The following is a 21,215-nucleotide window of genomic DNA, read 5'->3' as shown; positions in this document are numbered from 1 at the left end:
AAAAAAAAAAAAAAAAAAAAAAAAAAAAAAAAAAAAAAAAAAAAAAAAAAAAAAAAAAAAAAAAACAAAATGAGGCACAGAAGACAGTGGAGAAATGTCTACTAAATGCAGATGGGGAAAAACGTGATCCATTAGATTAATCTACTAACTTCCCAATCAATCAACCATAAAAATGAAACAGAAATTCCCAGGAATGTCACAATCGAATCTCCTAGAAACGAATTTTTTAAAAAGGCTCCAGCGACACCTATGTGGCTCAGTTGGTTAAATGTCCAACTTCAGCTCAGATCATGATTTCACAGTTCATGGGTTTGAGCCTCAAGTCGGACTCTGGGCTGACAGCTCAGAGCCTGGAGGCTGCTTCAGATTCTGTCTCCCTCTCTCTGCCCCATCCCCTGCTCACGCTCTGTCCCTCTCTCTCTGTCTCTCTCTCAAAAGTAAAATAAAACATTAAAAAAATATATTTAAAATAAAAGGTTCAAAATTGGAAAGCCAAAATGAAAATGTTGGTAATGATCATTTAAACTTTATGAATTTTCACTAAGAAAAAGGAAGTAAAAGGAAACCTTAAAATGAAAAATTGTAACTCTAATAGCAATGTATTCAATATTATTTATAATTATATGTGGTTAAAAAAACAATAAGTTCTAATCTTTATTACAGGGATTTCATAATTATTCTCTAAAACTAAATCATATATAATTATAAATGGCCTTGATGGCTTACTATTTCTTTTTGACCTTTTTAAATTTTTTAAAGGGATATTTATACAAAAGTACAAGACAGACTATATAAAATTTCCAATATCCCACTGTTTCTTGTCTACAAAAAGCAATTTCATGTACTTCAACTTAATATTTTTGTGGTAAAAAAATGCTTATCTGAAATATACAATTTCCTTTAGTTTCATTTCAATTTATCTTTTGTTAAATTAAGTAAATATGTAATTACTTAAAAATATCTAGGGCCTATGATGCATAGGGGAAAATGTACCCCAGTGTTCATAGCAGCACTCTCAACAATAGCCAAAACATGGAAAGAGCCTAAGTGTCCATCAATGGACGAATGGATCAAGAAGATGTGGTTTATCTATACCATGGAATACTACATGGCAATGAGAAAGAACGAACTCTGGCCATGTGTAGCAACATGGATGGAACTCGAGGGTGTTATGCTGAGCAAAATAAGTCAGGCAGAGAAGGAGAGCTACCATATGTTTGCACATATAGGAGGATTAGGAGGAACTTAATGGAGGACCGTAGGGGAGAAGAAGGGGGGCAACGGGGGGGGGAGAGGGAGGGAGGCAAACCATGAGGGATTCTTGAATTCTGAGAACAAACTGAGGACTGATGGGTGTGTGTAAGGGGGGTTATGGGCATGGAGGAGGGCACTTGTGGGGATGAGCATTGGGTGTTATATGGAAACCAGCTTGACAATAAACTATTAAAAAAAAATCTAGAGCCTAAATCTATTTTTTATAAAATTACTACTGTCTTTCCTTTAATCTATTCACCCTTGTAACTATGTATTTTTATATGTATACTCATGATATAAACAGATGTTTAAAATAATAATACTTGCTCATGAAATAATATGGTTGTTTTCAGAGGATTAAGATTTTGTGAGGATTTTAGCTTCCCTTTTAGTATTTTTTGGTATTTATTGAATTCTTCAAAACCAAGATATGTTCTTTTTATGCAAATAGCAAAGTTTTTATTCTGAGGTGAACAGAAGAAGTATCACTAAAACCCAACCAACCAACCAACCAACCAACCAAACAAACACACACAAAACCAAAAAGCAAGCACACATGGAAGCTTCTGGCCTGCCTCTTGCATGTGCAGCATGAACAACTGCATGAACAACTTCCTGATGGAAACTGAAAGGACAGATCCCTCTGAGGTCTGTTATTGAACCAGACCCTCGTATGAACCAGACCCTCGTATGTTCTGATTTGCTAGACTACAACCATTGAGACTGAGAAAAGGGACTGCCTAAGTATAATTTCTCCTCAAACTGATTTGCCTGGCATCAACTAGGTACTGGTCAGATGTGCAGAATCCTGGGCCCCACCCCAGAATCTGTATTTTAAAAAGATCCCACACTGAAGCTTGCCAAATACTGCTTTAAAAGACCTAACAGCTCAGTTCTCCCACAAGGGTATTAGGCAGTAGTTTTCATAAACCAACAGAGATTAGTCACTCTGCAGGTTTGTAGAAAGGAGAAAAAATGATACTTTGCCCACATGAAGTTCCTTATGTCACATTTTTAAAAACATTTTTGTAAAGAGAGACAGAGCGTGAGCAGGGGACAGACAGAGAAGAGGGGAAGGCACAAAATCTGAAGCAGGCTCCAGGCTCTGAGCTGTCCGCACAGAGCTCAATGAGGGGCTTGAACTCCAGAACCATAAAATCGACCTGAGCTGAAGTTGGACTCAACCAACTGAGCCACCACATGCCCCTCCTTGTGCCACATTTTAACTGTGTATTATGTAGGCTAACGGGGCCATCTCTGGGGTGGGCATCCATGGATTTGATAAAATTCTCAGGGAGACATCAGGAGGTATCCAAGGAAACAAATACAAAGGTTAATGGTTAAATAAGGGAAAGGGAAAGGCTTGTTTTCTTGGAGGATGATATAAAGAACCAAGCAGAAGGTTGTCTGTCTACAGTGAAAAAACATTGTCTACAGTGAAAAAAAAAAAAAAAAAAAAGCCTTACCTGCAAGATTTCTCAGTGCATTTAATTCTTTTTCCAAACTGTCTAAGGTTTGCCGATCAGCAATGCCATCTAGGAAAGGTTCATTGTGGTCAGTAATATCAATATATTCAATTTCTGAAATTTCAGAAGCAGCTCTAGATAATGATCGAACAGCTACACTTCTTGATCGAGGATGGGAAGAGTAAAGGCAACTGGAGCTTTTTTTAACAGAGTTGGAAAGAGGTAAATTTGCTGTTGAAGGTCTCTGTGATATCTGGCCTAAAACGAAAAAAAAATTTTTTTAAATCAACTGTTTTAAAATTTCTGAAAGAATGCATAAAGATACAAAATAACAGCCCCTTGAACCTAGAGCAGTTAATCCCAAGTTACTTTCCTTAGGTCGTAAAGAACACTTTAGGGTTATTTCTCTCTCTCTCTCTTTTTCTACATTTAGAAAAAGACAAGCTAATGTTAATATTAACTAAAGCAAAACTTCTGTAAACCAAGTCAATTCCAGAACAATTCAATATCCAATCTTATAATGTATCCCATAGTCATCCCAAACTGTGGTGTTTATTAAATTCTAGGATGATACCACACTCTGTCTTGTGAGAGAAAAAACCCATAAAATAGACATGGCACCTCTTCCTAGTGAACCTAGTGAATTTTATTTGATGGTGTTTAATGTTTGTCTATTAAAACAAATATGGAGACAAAATATTAGTACGCCAAATCTTTTAGAAAATACAGGCTTTAAAGAAATTGAAATCGGTGCACCTGGGTGGCTCAGTCAGTTAAGCGTCTGACTTTGGCTCAGGTCATGATCTCACGATTCGTGGGTTCGAGCCCCGTGTCGGGCTCTGTGCTGACAGCTCAGAGCCTGGAACCTGCTTCGGATTCTGTGTCTCCCTCTCTCTCTGACCCTCCCCTGCTCACGCTGTCTCTCTCTCTCTCTCTCTCTCAGAAATAAATAAAACATTAAAAAAATTAAAAAAAGAAATTGAGATCATATGTTTTATTTTCCTAAATATGAGTTCACTCCCTGTTGCTTTATAGGGCACTTTAGTGGAAAAGTTCCAGAAATGTAGATTAAATCAGGTTATTATTTTGTTCCACTAAGGCAGTCACAACTTTGTCTTGACTTATTTTGAAGGTTGATTTAGTTGGTTTCTTCAACATGTGTGTTTCTTTCATAGTAGGAAAAAAATCCTTCCAAATCTTACAGTAACATAAATTAACTATAGATAGATGATATATAGATATATATAGATACATAGATATAGATAGATAATAGATATAGATATCTTTTGTTACTGCTCACAAGATTCTTTAATGAAGGCCAAGGGAATATTCAAAGTACAAATTTAGAAATTAATAGTGCAGGTATATTTTTATATGTACTGAATCACTATCCAGATTTAAATAAACATATTTATATTAAATATAAGTACTTTATAAGATAACCTTGTATTCATTTAATACAAATTGGTTTGTGTAGAATATTGAATCCTTTAAAGAAGTGCTATTATCATTTTCATGAAAATCATGATTTGCCTGAACATACACCATTATAACATTATGCCCACTCGACTCAAAGGAAAATGTAAGATTCAGAAGAGTAACTAAAGGTAGTTGTCATGTATTAAACATTTAATGACTACCGAGTTTGTCTTTTTTTTTTTTAAACTTGAAAATCTACTTGGAATGTAGCTACTACCCTAAGAAGCATCCTAATACAGTATGTTAATTATTTAAGCAATTAAAACTGACTAAGGTAAGTCCCAAAGGGCACCAATTTTAATAAACATTTCAGAAATCAATTTTGAAAACATTTCTGTTGGAATGAAATTATGAATAAATTAAAATAAGATTCTGACCTTTTTGTGTCTGCACACACAGAGACAATTCTGAAGAAAAGTTACTGACAAAAATGTGTCTATGTTTTAAGACAAATAAATGTAAATATCCCTGTGGATTACTTTAATGACTAGAATTTGGAAATAATTTCCCCTTTTACCTGTAATCCCTAAAACTATGTAAGTACACAAATACATAACCATACATAATACAAAAAAAAAAAAAAAAGCAAACTTGCCATTCCTATATAAGGAGGCAGTAGTAAGCACAGCAATCAGGGAAGCATAGGTCTGTGAGTATAATAGTAATTCAACTGTATGCACTGAAACTTCTACATCTATGGAGAAAACTCCACCTTTCTATCTGTATTGTGCTGGGTTCCAGTCAAGTAAAATTTAGAGGAATGAAGAACTCTGATTAAAATAAAACTAATAGGGGTGGCTCAGTTGTTTTAAGTGTCCAACTTCGGCTCAGGTCACGACCTCACGAGTTTGTGAGTTCGAGCCCTATTTCAGGCTCTGGGTTGACAGCTCAGGGTCTGGAGCTGCTTCAGATTCTGTGTCTCCCTCTCTCTGTCCCTCCCTCGCCCATGCTTGGTCTCTCCCTCTCTCTCTTTCTCTCTCTCTCAGGAATAAATATTTAAAAAATTAAATGAAACAAATGGAAGATGTTATGAGGGAGAACTGGACCTCTGCTAACATAGCTAAATACGAGTTCAGAAAAATTTAACATAATGCAGGTGTCCTTCAGAAAATTCAGAAAAACACAAACACTTGCCAAACTCTTGTAACATCTGGTTGCCAAAGTATTAGAGGTTAATTGATCCCAATTGAGAAGAAAAATAGTACACCAGGAGCGGGCCAGACTTATGCTTAGCACGCAGCAAACAGACGATTTTTTTTAATGGAAAATATGTATAAAATATAACTTAAAGTACTTGAAACATAGAGACAGAGGAAGCTTCAGTCTGGTCCTTGATTTTATTCCTTTTTTCTTGTTTATTTAGGTGAGTACATCATTCTCTCTAGAAGCTTATTAGTGTTATTGCCAGGGTTAAGATTTGGAACACCATTAAGACTGGCACTAATGATGGGGCACCTGGGTGTCTCAGTCAGTTAAGCGTCCAACTTGGGGTTTCAGGTCATGTAATGGTGTCACGCTTTGTGAGTTCCAGCCCCACGTCAGGCTCCACGCTGAAAGTGCAGAGCCTGCTTGGGATTCTCCCTCTCTCTGTGCCCCTCCTCCACTTGTTCCCTGTCTCTGTTTCTCTCTCTCAAAATAAACAAATAAACTTAAAAAAAAAAAAAAAACTAGCACCAGTGAAAAATGTCATGATTGAAGGGATCATTCCATGATTTTTTAAAGTCCAGCTTGTAGGTTATAAACATAAGAATTGCTTTTGGAGTAACTTGTGCCATTACTGGCAGTGTAATCTTAGGAAACTAGAAATTACCACTGACCACAGTTATACTCTAAATATCGAAATTATCCGTGGTATTGGCTACAGCATATAAAAAAGATTAAAGAGAAGGGTACTCTGTGCTCCATCAAAGGGCATAAGAATGCTGACACGGATATGAAAGCATGAAGCAGTCACTGAAAAGTATTTAACCAATAACTGTCATTGCAATCCTAAATAAAAACATTAGAACTGGATGAAATACAAGGAGAGCAACATGCTTGTTGCACAGTGCTTCAATTATAAATAACTTCTGAGCAAAGAGCCACTGTTTTCTTCCTGAACATCAAAACAGCAGTATCTTTTGATATTCTTGCTCCACCGTGTAAATTACTAAGAATTTATACATAAAAAATAAAAAGGTATTTTCTATGACTTCTCACATCTATTTTGACGTTTTATTTAGCAGCATGGGCTAGTAAAGTGGAAAACACTTGTCTGGTCTCACTCAATTAGAAATCACCTTGTGACCTGAGATAGGCAAATTCATATTTTCACCTGAAAATTTAGGAGCTGGACAGAATGATGTCCTAAGTCGCCTCTAACTCTGAGAACCTATGAATTAATACCTAATCTAATTAAATTAAAAAATCACGTGTCCAGTCCTAAAGCTGCCAGGCCCTGTGTCAGGATCAGGGCACTCAAAATTGAACGAGACGTTGTCCCTTCCCTCCACTGGTCCTCCAAACCAACACGGAGCCCTGCGTGCTGCTGCGCTCGTGCACACACACTTGCTGAGTGCTCACAAAAGGCCAGGCTGTGTTCCATCACTGAGGATACACCAATGAAAAGGACAGGCTGGGTCCTTGCTTTCTTTCCAACCAAATGCAGGATGAGCAGAAAATAAGTAAAATGATTTCGTCTGGTGACTGGTTCTATGAGAAGGACAAAAGAAGGCAAACACGACTGGGGGTGTCAAGAGAGTAGATTAGGTTGGGGGGTTTCAGAAGGCCTTTCGGAGGAGGCAGCGTCTGGGCTGAGATGGAAAAATGGGAAAGGATCAGTCATAAGAAAAAGGGGCTGAAGATGGAGAAAGAGGCTGCAGACCATACCAGGGTAGATGGAAGAGCGAATTCTGAAGCTAACAAGCAAGAGAGGGCATGACCTGTGTGAGAAAAAGAAAGCCAGCGTGGCTGCAATGTGGGAGATGCGGTTAGGGGAGACGGGCGGGCTGTCTCAGTACTGCTGGGTGATGCCTGGTAGGAAACAATTTTTCCCTGCCTTCAATCAAACTACAAGATGCTTTTAAGCAGGAGACTGACAAGATGCAATTAATGACTTAAGCTTACAGAAAATATGGTCAGCTCCCTATAAACAATTTTATGACTATAAACAATTCACTCACAGACTATAAACGGTAGAATTCGATGGAAATTAATTATGGAAACTCGTTTTCAGGAAAGGCAGGAAGTGAAATTGAGAGATAAATGAGAGATGATGGACAACCTGCCTGGGCTCATCATGAGCAATAACCGTACAAGCAGTTAGATTCGGGATCAATATTAGAACTGAAATCAGAAGGCTCTAGGGATGAAGAGGCTGTGGTGGGTCAGAGAGAGGCAAGATGGCTCCTGACATGGAGACTTCCCGATGCTTATATGTTTGTGCAGAGACAGGAAGATGGAGTGGGGGAGGAGGAGGTTTTGGGCAGGGGCTGGGGAGGATCAGTGGGCTTGCTGCTAAACACAGCTGTATTTCACACCTATCGTATTTTTATATTCACAAACTTAAAACATCCTATGGAAGAATTCCTTTATACACTGGCATCAGTTCAGAAAATAAGATTTCAGTAACTAATGGCATAGCCGAGAAATTTTTAGTTTTATTTCAGGCCACTGCTTCTATTCAGAAAGTCATTTCCCTCTGCCCCTGAATGGTAAATCTTATTCATTTTTTAAGATTCAGCTGAAATATCACCTAGTCCTTAACACTTTGATGATCCACACTTTTCAATGGCAAAGCAATTACTTTACCACCTCCATTCCTAAAATGGAATGGTATAACTGATCACATGTACTATTATTAATCGCCTGTCAGTCTCCAAAAATATGTCCTTTTCTAAGATGTGTACTTTATATGGGGTCATTTATGTGTTTTTGTCTCTATTATATAGCAGTTTTCCCTAAGTACGTTTTTTGGACTATGTACAGCAGCATAACATGGAACTGTTAATAAAATATATGTCAATTCCTAGACCCTATCTCAGCTTTAATGTATCAGAATGTTAAGAATGAGGTCGAGGGGCATCTGGGTGGCTCAGTCGGGTGGGCATCCAACTTCGGCTCAGGTCATGATCTCACGGTTTGTAGGTTTGAGCCCAGTGTCTGGCTCTGTGCTGACAGCTCAGAGCCTGGAGCCTCCTTTGGATTCTGTGTCTCCCTGTCTATCCTTCCCCTGCTTGCGCTCTGTCTCTCAAAAATAAATAAACATAAAAAAAAAAGAATGAGGTCAAGAAATTCATAGTACAAGAGGTTTCCCAGGTGATTATGCTCACACTAACGTTTGAGAACCTCTGCAGTAGACTCTAAGCTCTTGGACTGCAGGGACGAGGTTTTATTTTATATCACCAGTATCTGGCGGTGCCTGCCCTAAAGGAACTGTTCCTACAAATGTTTTTGATAGTAAATTATTGATTTCAAGGGATCACTCCAAATTGATACTTAAAGGCATTTGACTACTTATTAATAAAGATTTGTCTTAGTAACAAACTCCTCATGGCATGCACGTGAATTTGTTAATAAAAGTTCCTTTGACTGCCTCAGAAGGAAGCAACTAGAATTTTTGAAGCTGCTCGAGACTTTAATGTGAAAATAGGTACCTAATTACAGAGCCAAAACACATTTATCATAAATGGACGGTTTTTCCACTAAAAAAAAAAAAACCTTTTAAATCTGGCAGGTTCTCAACATAAATGCGTATGGAAAGGATCTAAGCTAGCCAAGGAGTTTTAGTCATAGGATTTAGGGCAAGAGAGACATATCAATTTTGCATATTTGGACAAGTCACATGTAATTAACTTTCTAGCTTGAAGATGGCCCTCAAATGAAGGTAAATAGCCCCTTTTGTCAAGTGTTCCTCCCAAACCTGTGAGTCCCCAAAGATCAGGGAACATGACTCCTGCAACCTTTTTTCCTAGGACCCCAGCTTGATGCCAACATATTCAACACATCTGTACAAACTGCCTTAATTCATCAGTCGTCGACAGCAACTTCACACGACATTCAGCATAAAACAAACTTATTGCCGCAGGTGTTACTGGATACCAGTTATGACCTAATAAAACTACTGATTTTAATGATGTCAAAATTCTCTGCATACACTCTCTAGGAAAATATTACCATGAGATTCAACACATCTAAAGAGTTACCCTATAGACAATCTTGCAGTTATCTTGGTTAGAGAATGGAGTTGAACTGAAATCGAGATTCCAGAGTTAACACATTCAGCACTAGGTTTAGAACAGAGGTATCTTAACCACAGTTACAAGCATCAATCTTAACCTAAACCATTCCTTTCACAAATGGCTTGGTTCATACTATGAACCAAGGAGGGTGCCTACATGGCTCAGGCAGTTAAACATCTGACTCTTGGTTTTGGCTCAGGTCATGATCTCGTGACTCACAAGTTTGAGCCCCACATCAGGCTCTGCACGGCTGGTGCAGAGCCTGCTTGGGATTTTCTGTCTCCCTCTCTCTCTGTACCTCCCCTGCTTGTGCTCTGTCTCTATGTCTCAAAAATAAACATTTTTTAAAAAAATGATAATAATATGAACCAAGTGGATGATATGCAAAATCTAGTACAAATAGAGTATCCGGAGAGTGTAATGAAACCGAGTGTATATTTTATAAGGATTGTTCAAAATACACAACACACCCTGAGCTACACTTAAAAAATATTATTCATTAATACACTGTTGTAAAAATAACTAAGTGCTTTTGAGAAGAATCAGGACTACTCTTGTTTTTTTGTTCTGTTTTGTTTTGTAGGCAAAATGTAAGGCAGCCACTTAAAGTGAATAAGTTTACATTATGAAACCACCAAGACTAATTTTCAGGTACCTCGTAAAGTACCAAGAGACAAACCAAAAAACACAGTGAGGCATCAGTATGGTGCTGTGGCCTTCTGGCTGGTCTTACCCCTCTTGTGTTGTGTTCTGCTTGTGGATGGGTTGTGGGCACTCTGCACAACACCTAAGAGAACTGTGTGATCAGCAGATGCACTTATGCTGTGGCCCGGCATCCACTCTCTGTCTCCTGAAATGGAAAAACTGTAAACTAATTTCAATCTCGAAAAGGAGAGAAATCCATATTATAGCTTTGTTTTATTTATTGCCTTACTGGATAATATTTAGCTAAGTGAGGACCATTGATAACAGGGAACATATATTATAAGAGATAGAATCTCATAATTATACAATAAACAACATTAGATTTGCATAACTTAACAAAAAGAAGTAAACGCTAAGTTGCAAAGATATTGCACAAACACCTTTGAATAGAAAAAAATATGTTTTTAAGTATGTAACAATATAACATAAAGTATAATAGTTTGTACCTGAATAAGCACATTTGAATTCTTAGGAAACCTAAGAATATCAGTAACTTTCAGAAGGAAACTACAGATATTTCTCAGAAATCTCACAGATCCGGAGATTTTGAGATTGCTTTTAAGATGGTATTTAACAATCATCATACAATACTTAACACTTAATGAAGTGATTCAAAGAATTTCTCTTTCACTATTTAGTAAGGGCTACATTCTAAATTCTAAAAATAATCCCTCCTCGGTCTCATAATAATTATGTTCTCTCACATTCTGATAGTGGCCTCAAATGCAAATATGCAGCAATTCACACAGGGTTAATAATTTCAGCTAGAGAAGAAGAAAATGGCTTTAGTCATTGCACAGAATTACCCAGTATTTCCTAAAATGAGGACGAACTGTTTTAAAAACAAAGTGTCATAAAATGGTTAGGTTGGTCCACAGGACATCTGATTTCATGTCTGAATTTACCTGCAATTGTAATCCTAGTACTGGAATAGTTGCATTCTAAGCTATGAGAAGGAAGTAAGTTGAGTCTTTCATTTTTGTCAAAAACAAAGAATCTTTCAAGTCCTTGATATTGTTCATTTATAGGCTTACTTCTGAGGGCTATTTCTCGTAACAACTAGGAAACAAAATATTCAACAAAGTTAAGTTTATTTTATCTCATCAACACAAAACAGCACATTCATTCATTCATTGAGCACCTACTTTGTTCTTGGCACAGATTCCACCCCCATCAAATTTAGGGTCTAGAAGTGAAGACAGATGACAATAACACAATATTTACATAGAGTAAAAATTCAGCAAAATATATAAACCACAATATAGTAATTATCTGAAAGTTGCCATTGACCCAGGGAAGACAGAAGTTCACAAACCAAAATAAAGTTTTCTTTTCTCCTTTCTATTATTTTCTTCCCTTAGTGTCTTTGTGTATAAGTCACTCTGAAAAACAGAATGTCCCCTATATGCTGTCTGTGCTTTTGCACTAATATCTCTGCCTGTACAGAAACTAATTTCAAAGATGAAAGTAGAATACTGAGGGAATAGATCTGGTCATAGACAAAATCCAAGTTAACAAAATACTTATTTGTGAAGCAAACATGCATGTAGGACACTGAGGCAAGAGCGAGCTAAGTAACTTGAGAAGTTTATGCAGCTAGAAATTAGTAGAATTAGGTTCCTGCTGATTTGAAGAGTAGGTTTATTCCCCCACCCTATGAATTCATTTTATGATATGCTTTCATCTGAGGAAAGAATATTAATGGGGCTAAAACATACATAAGTCTAGTAAGAAACAGATTAGAGACTCAGAAGTGAGACTCTAGATGGGCTTAAAATATAATCAGAGTGCTCTCAGTATTTAACAGCTCCTTAAAGGATCCTAATTAATGCCCAAGCTCAGTCTGTTTGAAGGGAGTAAACAAAACCAAATGTATTATAACTTTATCCAAATTTGTGAGTCATGTAAATGATAAAATATTGCAAAACAAAGATAGTGACCAATAAAGCATCTCCTTCAAAGACAAGTCCAAGTTGGCTCTACTCATGGCATCTTCGCTGGCCTTCCCAGACACTGACTACCAATTTACACAGCACCCTTCAGCTCTAGTGCAGCTCTTACTTTGATTAGACAACTGCCACTATGGAACATTTGTTTTAAAGCACCAGTTGGCAGATAAGAACAAAGAAAGGGGGGGTTCCTTGCTTGTTTCCCAAACTTACAAAGTTAACTACTGGTGGTTTCAGAGCCAGAACCCAAGGCTCCTAACTAGACCGTGTTCTCCCTAGCACCCTATCCTATCCTGCTACTGCTGCTCCAAAGCTTGGTACTTCATTCCATAGACTCCACCTTTATGAAGGACTCAGTATCCAAAAACTAAAGTGCAAGATGAACTATCTTGTACCCACAGGGAAGTCAAGAAATTCTACTGCTAAAAAATGCTCCTACTGATCATTCTTAAGTTTTCTACTGGAGCAAAAAAAAATTTTAAGTAGTCTCTGCTCAAGGAATGACTTCTACTAGGAGCAGGAAGAAAAATAAAAACAGTGTCTAGTCATCAGGGATGAAAATAAAGTTGATTCTACCACTGTGTATAAGGCACCATTTTCTATGACATGATCATTTACCAGTTTTTTTTAAACAAGTGTAGTATAAGGGATAAAAATATGATTAGTAGCTTTTCAACATTTCGATTTTAATTATAAAATACTTTAAATATGTAGATATGTATTACATAGAACATGACTTGATCACACAGTTTAATATCAGTAATTTAAAATATTTTTTTCAGATATCCATACCAAAAAATTAGTCTTTAGATATAGTATTATTGCATTTAAGTGGACATACTCTATTCAGATGCATGTTTTTGACTACTCGATCTGAATGTATCCATAAAAAGTTAAATTTGTCAGAAAGAGAAATCAAGAAACTGATCCCATTCACAATTGCACAAAAAACCATAAAATACCTCGGAATAAACCTAACCAAGGATACAAGAGATCTGTATGATGAAAACTATAGAAAACTTATGAAGGAAATTGAAGAAGACACAAAGAAATGGAAAAACATTCCATGCTCATGGATAGGAAGAATAAATATAGTTAAGATGTCATTACTACCTAAAGCACTCTACTCATTCAATGCAATTCCAATCAAAATTGCACCAGCATACTTCTCAAAACTAGAACAAACTATCCAAAAATTTGTATGGAACCACAAAAGACCCCGAATAGCCAAAGTAATCCTGAAAAATAAAACCAAAACGGGAGGGATCACCATCCCAGACTTCAGCCTCTACTACAAAGCTGTCATCATCAAGACAGTATGGTATTGGCACAAAAACAGACCCATAGACCAATGGAACAGAATTGAGAACTCAGAAGTGGACCCAAAAGTATACAGCCAACTGATCTTTGACAAAGCAGGAAAGAATATCCAATGGAAAAAAGACAGCCTTTTTAACAGATGGTGCTGGGAGAACTGGACAGCAACATGCAGAAGAATGAAACTAGATCATTTTCTCACACCATGCACAAAAATCAATTCAAAATGGATAAAGGACCTGAACGTGAGACAGGAAACTATCAACACCCTAGAGGAGAAAGCAGGAAACAGCCTCCTTGACCTCCACCGCAGCAACTTCTTACTTGACACCTCCCCAAAAGCAAGGGAATCAAGAGCAAAAATAAACTGTTGGGACCTCATCAAGATTAAAAGCTTCTGCACAGCCAAGGAAACAACCCAGAAAATTAATAGGCAACCAATGGAAAGGGAAAAGATAGTTGCAAATGACATATCAGATAAAGGGTTAATATCCAGAATCTATAAGGAACTCACCAAACTACACGCCCGAAAAACAAACAACCCAGTGAAGAAATGGGCAGAAGACATGAACAGACACTTCTCCAAAGAGGACATCCAGATGGCCAACAGACACATGAAACGATGCTCAGCATCCCTCCTCATCAGGGAAATACAAATCAAAACCACACTGAGATACCACCTCACGCCAGTCAGGGTGGCTAAAAGGAGCAAATCAGAGAACTCTAGATGCTGGCGAGGATGTGGAGAAACGGGCACCCTCCTACACTGTTGGTGGGAATGTAAACTGGTACAGCCCCTCTGGAAAACAGTGTGGAGGTTCCTCAGGAAATTAACAATAGAACTCCCCTATGACCCAGCAATAACACTGCTAGGAATTTACCCAAGGGATACAGAAATGCTGAGGCATAGGAGCACATGTACCCCAATGTTCATAGCAGCACTCTCCACAATAGCTAAAACATGGAAAGAGCCTAAGTGTCCATCAACAGATGAATGGATCAAGAAGATGTGGTTTATCTATACCATGGAATACTACATGGCAATGAGAAACAATGAAATCTGGCCATGTGTAGCAACATGGATGGACCTTGAGGGTGTTATGCTGAGCGAAATAAGTCAGGCAGAGAAGGACAAATATCATATGTTTGCACGTATAGGAGGATTAGGAGGAACTTGACGGAGGAACAAGGGGGAGAAGAAGGGTGGAAATGGTGGGGGAAAGGGAGAGAGCAAACCATGAGAGACTCTTGAATGCTGACAAAAACTGAGGACTGATGGATGTTGGGGGAAGGAGGGATGGGCATGGAGGAGGGCACTTTGGGGATGAGCACTGAGTGTTATGTGGAAACTAATTTGACAATAAACTATTTGTAAAAAAAAAAAAAAGTTAAATTTGTCAAAAATGTTTCAAAAAATACTGACTTATCTCTAGGTACCCTTGTACATTTAAATTTTAATGTCATATTTTTGAGATGTATCCATGTAAATAAAAACAATTCTATTTCATTCATTTGAACTGCTAGATTGCTTTCCATTATACAAATTACCACAGATTACATATCTGTGAGTTTGGACCAAATGACTTTTATTAGATTACCAAAGACAACATCTCCTCCTAGGGCAAAGATCGGGCAGATTTGCACCCAGTATAAAAGAACTGGGTCCATAGGTTCAGGATTCCTGTCCCATAGCATAAGACACTGCACGTGCAGGGCGTCATCTAGCCCTACCCATGACACCACGTGGACATCAGAAAATCAGAGTTCTGTGGCAGACTTTCATTCTATGATTGTTTTGTTCGTTGGGAGAGGAGGAGGAAAAGCTTATCTGTGATGAGGCTTTACTTTTGAGAATCTATTATTGGCTAAATTGTGGGAATGTCTTCTAGAAGGAAATGGGTTTCCCTTGGCAGATGTATTAGGGTACCAATAGACATGAATTAAAATTAATGTTAAGTTATTGGTTTGGCGCTTGTAAGTAAAAAACATATCCTTAAACTATAAACCTATGCTCAATGAAAGCCCAAGATTTCTGTTTTTCAGCGAAGATGTTTTATGGACTAACCCAGACCATCTGCAGAAATCAGTTGCCCTTCCTTTTGTTACATCTGTGAGTAAGTCTCCCAGGTAGTCCTTCAGTGACTCAGAAGACAACCAGGGATCACAAGTTTGTGCAAAGATCTCAGCCCAGTTTTGCACTTCAAAAGGTAAGAAGACCCATCACAAAGTGGGCACAAAACACCTATCTCCCCAGTAGAAGTGTTGGCAGCTCAACACTCATTCTTCCAAGTTTGGGGTCCCCCCGTCGGTTTAGGCATCATGGAGATTCATTTCATATGACTTTGAAGGGTTGTTCAAATATTTGACTTGCCTAATTTCCAAAAACTGTATTAGGTAATCAGGATTACCTAAGATTTTTAATATATAGAACAGAGATTCAAATACAGTTTCAAAACTTGGCAATAATGCAACAATGAGCTACTTTACTCTTCCTCTAAGAGGAAATGAAAACCAAATCCCTATATCTTTATTAGCAATGCTTTTGAAGGAATTATCTTTAAAACCTTATAATTACATTAAGCCACAAAAACTGGTTCTATCTACATATCTGCATTTATTTCATTTAAACCAGGGACTATACAGTAAAAAACTAGAAAGGATTTATTACACTGAATTATTCATAATAAATTTCACTTAGAAACCTAACAATTCTCTTACTATGGTGCATGAGGTGGGCCTTAAAGTGTTATTTGTCATAGAAAACCATTTGTTTTCTAATAATGGCATTTACCATATTAGAATTTGTCCTGTAAGTAATTAATATTCTTTCCCATATGAGTCATTCTTCAGCTATCTCATGATAATATAAAGCAGCACATTTTACCTTCAATAGGTAGTAATTTTTAAGAATATATTGTGTCTTGTGACATTTCTTATAGTATTTTTCACATAATAAACATAATAGAGACTTACCAGTGGTGGCTCTGTAGTTTTAGAATCTTCAGGGTCTGGTCTCTCATGCAGATTGCTAAATTCCAAGGCTTCTTTGATGTCCTGAGATAATTGCTCCTTAATGGAAGTTTTTTCTAGATGTAGACTTGGCAAAGAATCCTTGCTCTCAAGGGATATGCAGGAATCATCAGACTTTTGATTACTTTCCATATCTATAGTTTTCTCCTTGAAATTTCTTTCAAAAAGGCTGCTTTCCCCTAATTTTTCATTGGCAGGAGAATAAACATCAGGATCCACAATGGTGTCAGATTTTGTATCTGAAGTTCCTGCTGTTGAAAACAATTATTTACAAAGTTAAATGAATTGATTAAACTGTCAATAAATGAAAACTTATATGGTGTAAACTTTTATCAATTAGCACCATTTTGTCAACATTTCTTTACTGACATCTCAGTGCTGAAGTACTTTTACTCTGCTTATGTTCATGAGTGATAATCATAATTTACTGACACATTCAAACCTTAAAGAGCTAGACTAATGGAAGGAGCCAAGATTTTATTTTGTAATGAAATTTTGAAATTGATGCACATTTTTATTTCAGCCTGTGGTTCAATTCCCACTTTCCTACATCCTCTCTCACCCAAGTTTTACAACAGCAATTTATGAAAAATAATACACAAAGAACCTTATTTCCACATTTTGCTTCTCTTCCCTTCCTTAAAATGCTTAGTGATGAGGTGAGGGGAAAGGGAAATCTGCCAGATGAAAGAGCAGTACCAGTTAGGGGACAAAAAATGCTTAAGCTGGGACACTTGCCTCTGGAAAGCTACAAAATGAGGAAGATTATATTAGTCACCACCTCATTATGTCTGCTTTAAATAAATGAGTTGGTTTAGATCATTGATTTTCAACCTGGTGCACAATGGAATGGAATCATCTGAAGGTACTCTTTAAAACTGTCAGTGTATGGGCCTGACCCCAAACCAATTAAACCAGACACTGGGAGCAGCATTTAAGCACAGTTTCTGCACCTCCCTCCCCCAACCCCCCCCCAAGTTTTTCAGGTGATTATAACGTGCAGCCAGGACTGTGAAACACTGGTCTAAATTTTATGAAGAATAAAAATTCTTTAACAATTTTTGTGCCATACTGCATTCATTTTAAATAAAAATACGTATATTATTATCCAGATTGAGTATAGCTTTATCTGATTGTCCCTATACTGTTTCCAATATAAATATCTTATCTCTATAAATAGATGGTAGAAAATAGTAAAGGCTATGACTAAAATACTCTCCAGTGATGTAAATTCTGCCTTGCTGCCCAAAGGACTTACTCGTTGCAATCAAATGTTTGTACGGCTGGGCAATTACACATAGTATTTAGAACTTCCATTTAGAACAACTATCACCTCTTAAATCACACAAGTACTATAAGAAAGGCAGTAACTTGTATGTCACAGAAATACTTTTATATGGAAAACTTTATAAAGGCTATTCAGTTTAATGAAACTTGCACGATAATGCTGTATTTTCCACCTAAACTTGAATAGAAATTAGTTGATTTTTTGGCATAAAAAGAGATGCCATTTTCCATGTGTAAATATCTACAACTAACCTCTGTAATATTTTTGCAAGATTGAGGAATTCCACTACTGCTAAAGAGGTGACAAGGCAGCTTTTTTATTAATCTTTAAAATCTGATGCAGAAAACAGAGGTATAATTTAATTTAGTCTTTTCATTGGAAGTCCCATTAAGTCATAAAAACTAGACATCTTGATTCAACATTTGAAAATTAAGCTAATCTGTCACATCAACAGACTAAAGAAGAAAAATCACAAGATCGTATCAATAGATGCAAGCCAGAAATAAAAGGGAACTTCTTCAACTTGATAAAGACTATCTATAAAAAAAAAAAAAAAGCCCTACAGTTAACATCATACCTAGTGATGATAAACTAGATGCTTTAACTCTAAGATCAGGAACAATCAAGGATGTCCCCTCTTACAACTCTTTTCCAAAATCATTCTAGAAGTTCTAGCTAATGTAATAAAACAAGAAAAGGAAATAAGTATATGAATTGGGAACAAAGAAAAAAATCTAATTTGGTTCACAGAAGACATGATTGTTTATGTACAGAATCTGAAAGAATCAACAACAACAACAAAAACTTCTGGAACTAATAACTGATTATTTCAAGGTTGCAGGATACAAGGTCAAGATACAAAAGTCAATCACTTTCCTATGTAACAAAATGAGTAAGTGGAGTTTAAAATTAATAACACAATAACATTAGCACACAAAAATGAAATCAACACAAAATTTAATTAATCAACACAAAAATTAAAAGAATCAACCTAACAAAATATGTACGATCTATATGAGGGGAAACTAGAAATCTGTGATGAAAGGAATCAAAGAACTAACTAAGTGGAGAGATACTCCATGGTCACAGCTAGGAAGACTCAATATTGCAAAAATGACGGTTCTTCCCAACTTGATCTATAGACTTAATGCAGTCCCAATTAAAATCCCAGCAAGTTATTTTATGGATATTGATAAATGGATTCTGAAGTTTATATGAAGAGGCAAAAGACCCAGAAAAGCCAACATACTGGCTTTTGAGGGAGAAGAAGGAGAAGAATTGAAGGAGGACAATGTCAAAGGACCAACACTACACAATTTCAAGAATGAATGTGGATTATAGTAACCAAGACAATGTGGTACTAGTAAAAGTAAAGAAAACGTATCAGTGGAACAGAACAGAGAACTAATAGACAGCCCCACATAAATATGTCAACTGATCTTTGCCAAATAGCAAAGGCAAAACAATGGAGAACTGAAAGTGTTTTCAACACATGGTGCTAGAATTGGACATTTGCATGCCCTCAAATTAATCTGGAACAGACCTTATACCCTTCACAAAAATTAGCTCAAAAGAATGATAGACCTAAATGTGACCTGCAAAACTATAAAACTCTTAAAACATAAAAATCTGGATCATCTTGGGTATGGTGTTGACTTTAAGACACACCAAGGGCAGGATCCATGAAAGAAATAATTGATAAGCTGAATTTCATAAAAATTAAACATCTGACCTGTAAAAGACACTGTCAAGAGAATGAGAAGATAAGCCACAGACTTAGGAAAAATATTTGCAAAACACATGTTTGATAAAGTAATATTATCCAAAATATTAAAAAATCTAAAATCTGAACAATAAGAAAATGGGCCAAAGAACTTAATAGACACCTCACCAAGGGAGAGAAATAGATGCAAACAAGCATATGAAAAGATGTTCAACATCATATGCCACTAAGGAATTGCAAGTTGTTAAAACAACAATGAAATCCACTCCACTACTGCTGAAGTGACAAAAATCCAAAACACCAACAATACCAAATGCTGGCGAGGATGTGGAGAACAGGAAGTCTCATTCATTGCTGGTGGGAATGCAAAATGGTATAGCCACTTAGGAAGACAGTTTGGTGATTTCTTACAAAACATGTTCTTACCATGTGATCTAACAATTGCAACCTTCGGTATTTACCCATATCAGTTGAAACTTATGTTCAGACCAAAACTTACACATAGATGTTTATATTTGTGGTAGCTTTATTCATAATTGCCAAAACCTGGAATTAACCAAGTTGTTCTTAATAAGTGTATTCAATAATTGAATAAATTTATTTAATTTATAAGTAAATTATGGTATTTCCAGACAATACAATATTACTTAGCACATGCGCGTGCATACACACACACACACACACACACACACACACAAAAGGATCAAGGTACCTGGGTGGCTCAGTCAGTTAAGCCTCTGACTTCAGATCAGGTAATGATCTCACATTCATGGGTTGGAGCCCTGCATCCGGCTCTGTGCTGACAGCTGCTTTGGATTCTGTGTCTCCCTCTCTCTCTGCCCCTCTCCCCCACTCACGCTCTGTCTCTGTCTCTCTATCTCTGTCTCTCTTTCTCTGTCTCAAAAATAAACATTAAAAAAAAAGGATCTATCAAACCATGAAAAGACATGGAGTCACCTTTAAGTGTATATTACTAAGTGAAAAAAGCCAATCTGTAAAGATCACATGCTGTACCATTCCAGTTACATGACATTCTGGAAAAGGCTTTATTATAAAGATAGTAAAAATATCAGTTGTTGCCAGGAATTAGGAGGAATGAGGTAATATAAAAACGGCAGGGGCAGGGCACAGGATATTTTTAAAGTACTAAACCTATTTCTTTATGATACTATAATGATGAATACATGTTATTATAAATTTGTCCAAACCCACAGAATATACAACACCAAGAGTGAACCCTTGTGAACTACGGATTTTTGGTGATAATGGTGTGTCTATGCATGTTTTTTCATCGTAACAAATGTACTACTCTGATTGGGATGTTAATTGTGGGAGAAACTATGAGTTTGAGAAGGCAAGTGTATATACATGGAGACAATCTATTTCCTGCTCAATCTTGCTGTAAACTTAAAATTGCTCTAAAAAACAAAGTCTATAAATAAATCAAGCATCTCAGAGTAACACTTTTTTTAAATGTTTATTTTTGAGAGAGAGCGAGAGAGACAGAGACAGAGCAGGAGTGGGGAGGGGCAGAGAGAGAGGGAGACACAGAATTTGAAGCAGATTCCAGGCTCTGAACTGTCAGCACAGAGCCCGACGTGGGGCTCGAACCCACGGACCACAATATCATGACCGGAACTGAAGTTGGATGCTTAATCAACTGAGCCACCCCAGCGCCCCTTAAAGTAACACTTAATGGGTATTTATATTCAGCATTTCCCTAAAGGTAACTGGAACACCATGTTTCAGGTAAATATCTTACCAGGTAATATTTATGTTCCAAAA

General features: G+C 36.9%; 1 protein-coding gene across 2 annotated transcripts in view; it reads right to left on the bottom strand.

Annotated features, from left to right (window-relative positions):
- Positions 1 to 21,215, bottom strand: part of ZBBX (zinc finger B-box domain containing) — a 119,925-nt gene that overhangs the window by 11,966 nt on the left and 86,744 nt on the right. Inside the window, exons 16-19 of one of the 2 annotated variants that reach the window (XM_039241933.1) lie at positions 16,363 to 16,670; positions 11,029 to 11,182; positions 10,152 to 10,268; positions 2,721 to 2,978 (exon numbers count right to left, since the gene is read on the bottom strand). In XM_039241933.1, the coding sequence (XP_039097864.1) occupies positions 2,721 to 2,978; positions 10,152 to 10,268; positions 11,029 to 11,182; positions 16,363 to 16,670 (837 nt within the window). The remainder of the gene's footprint in view (positions 1 to 2,720; positions 2,979 to 10,151; positions 10,269 to 11,028; positions 11,183 to 16,362; positions 16,671 to 21,215) is intronic. The other variant, XM_039241934.1, reaches the window with a different exon arrangement.

This window comes from Hyaena hyaena, unplaced genomic scaffold (genome assembly GCF_003009895.1).
Source record: "Hyaena hyaena isolate Hyena2069 unplaced genomic scaffold, ASM300989v1 scaffold_200, whole genome shotgun sequence".
Classification (NCBI taxonomy): Eukaryota; Metazoa; Chordata; class Mammalia; order Carnivora; family Hyaenidae; genus Hyaena; species Hyaena hyaena.
The sequence above is the reverse complement of the archived record's forward strand: the minus strand, read 5'-3'. Positions and strand labels throughout refer to the sequence as shown.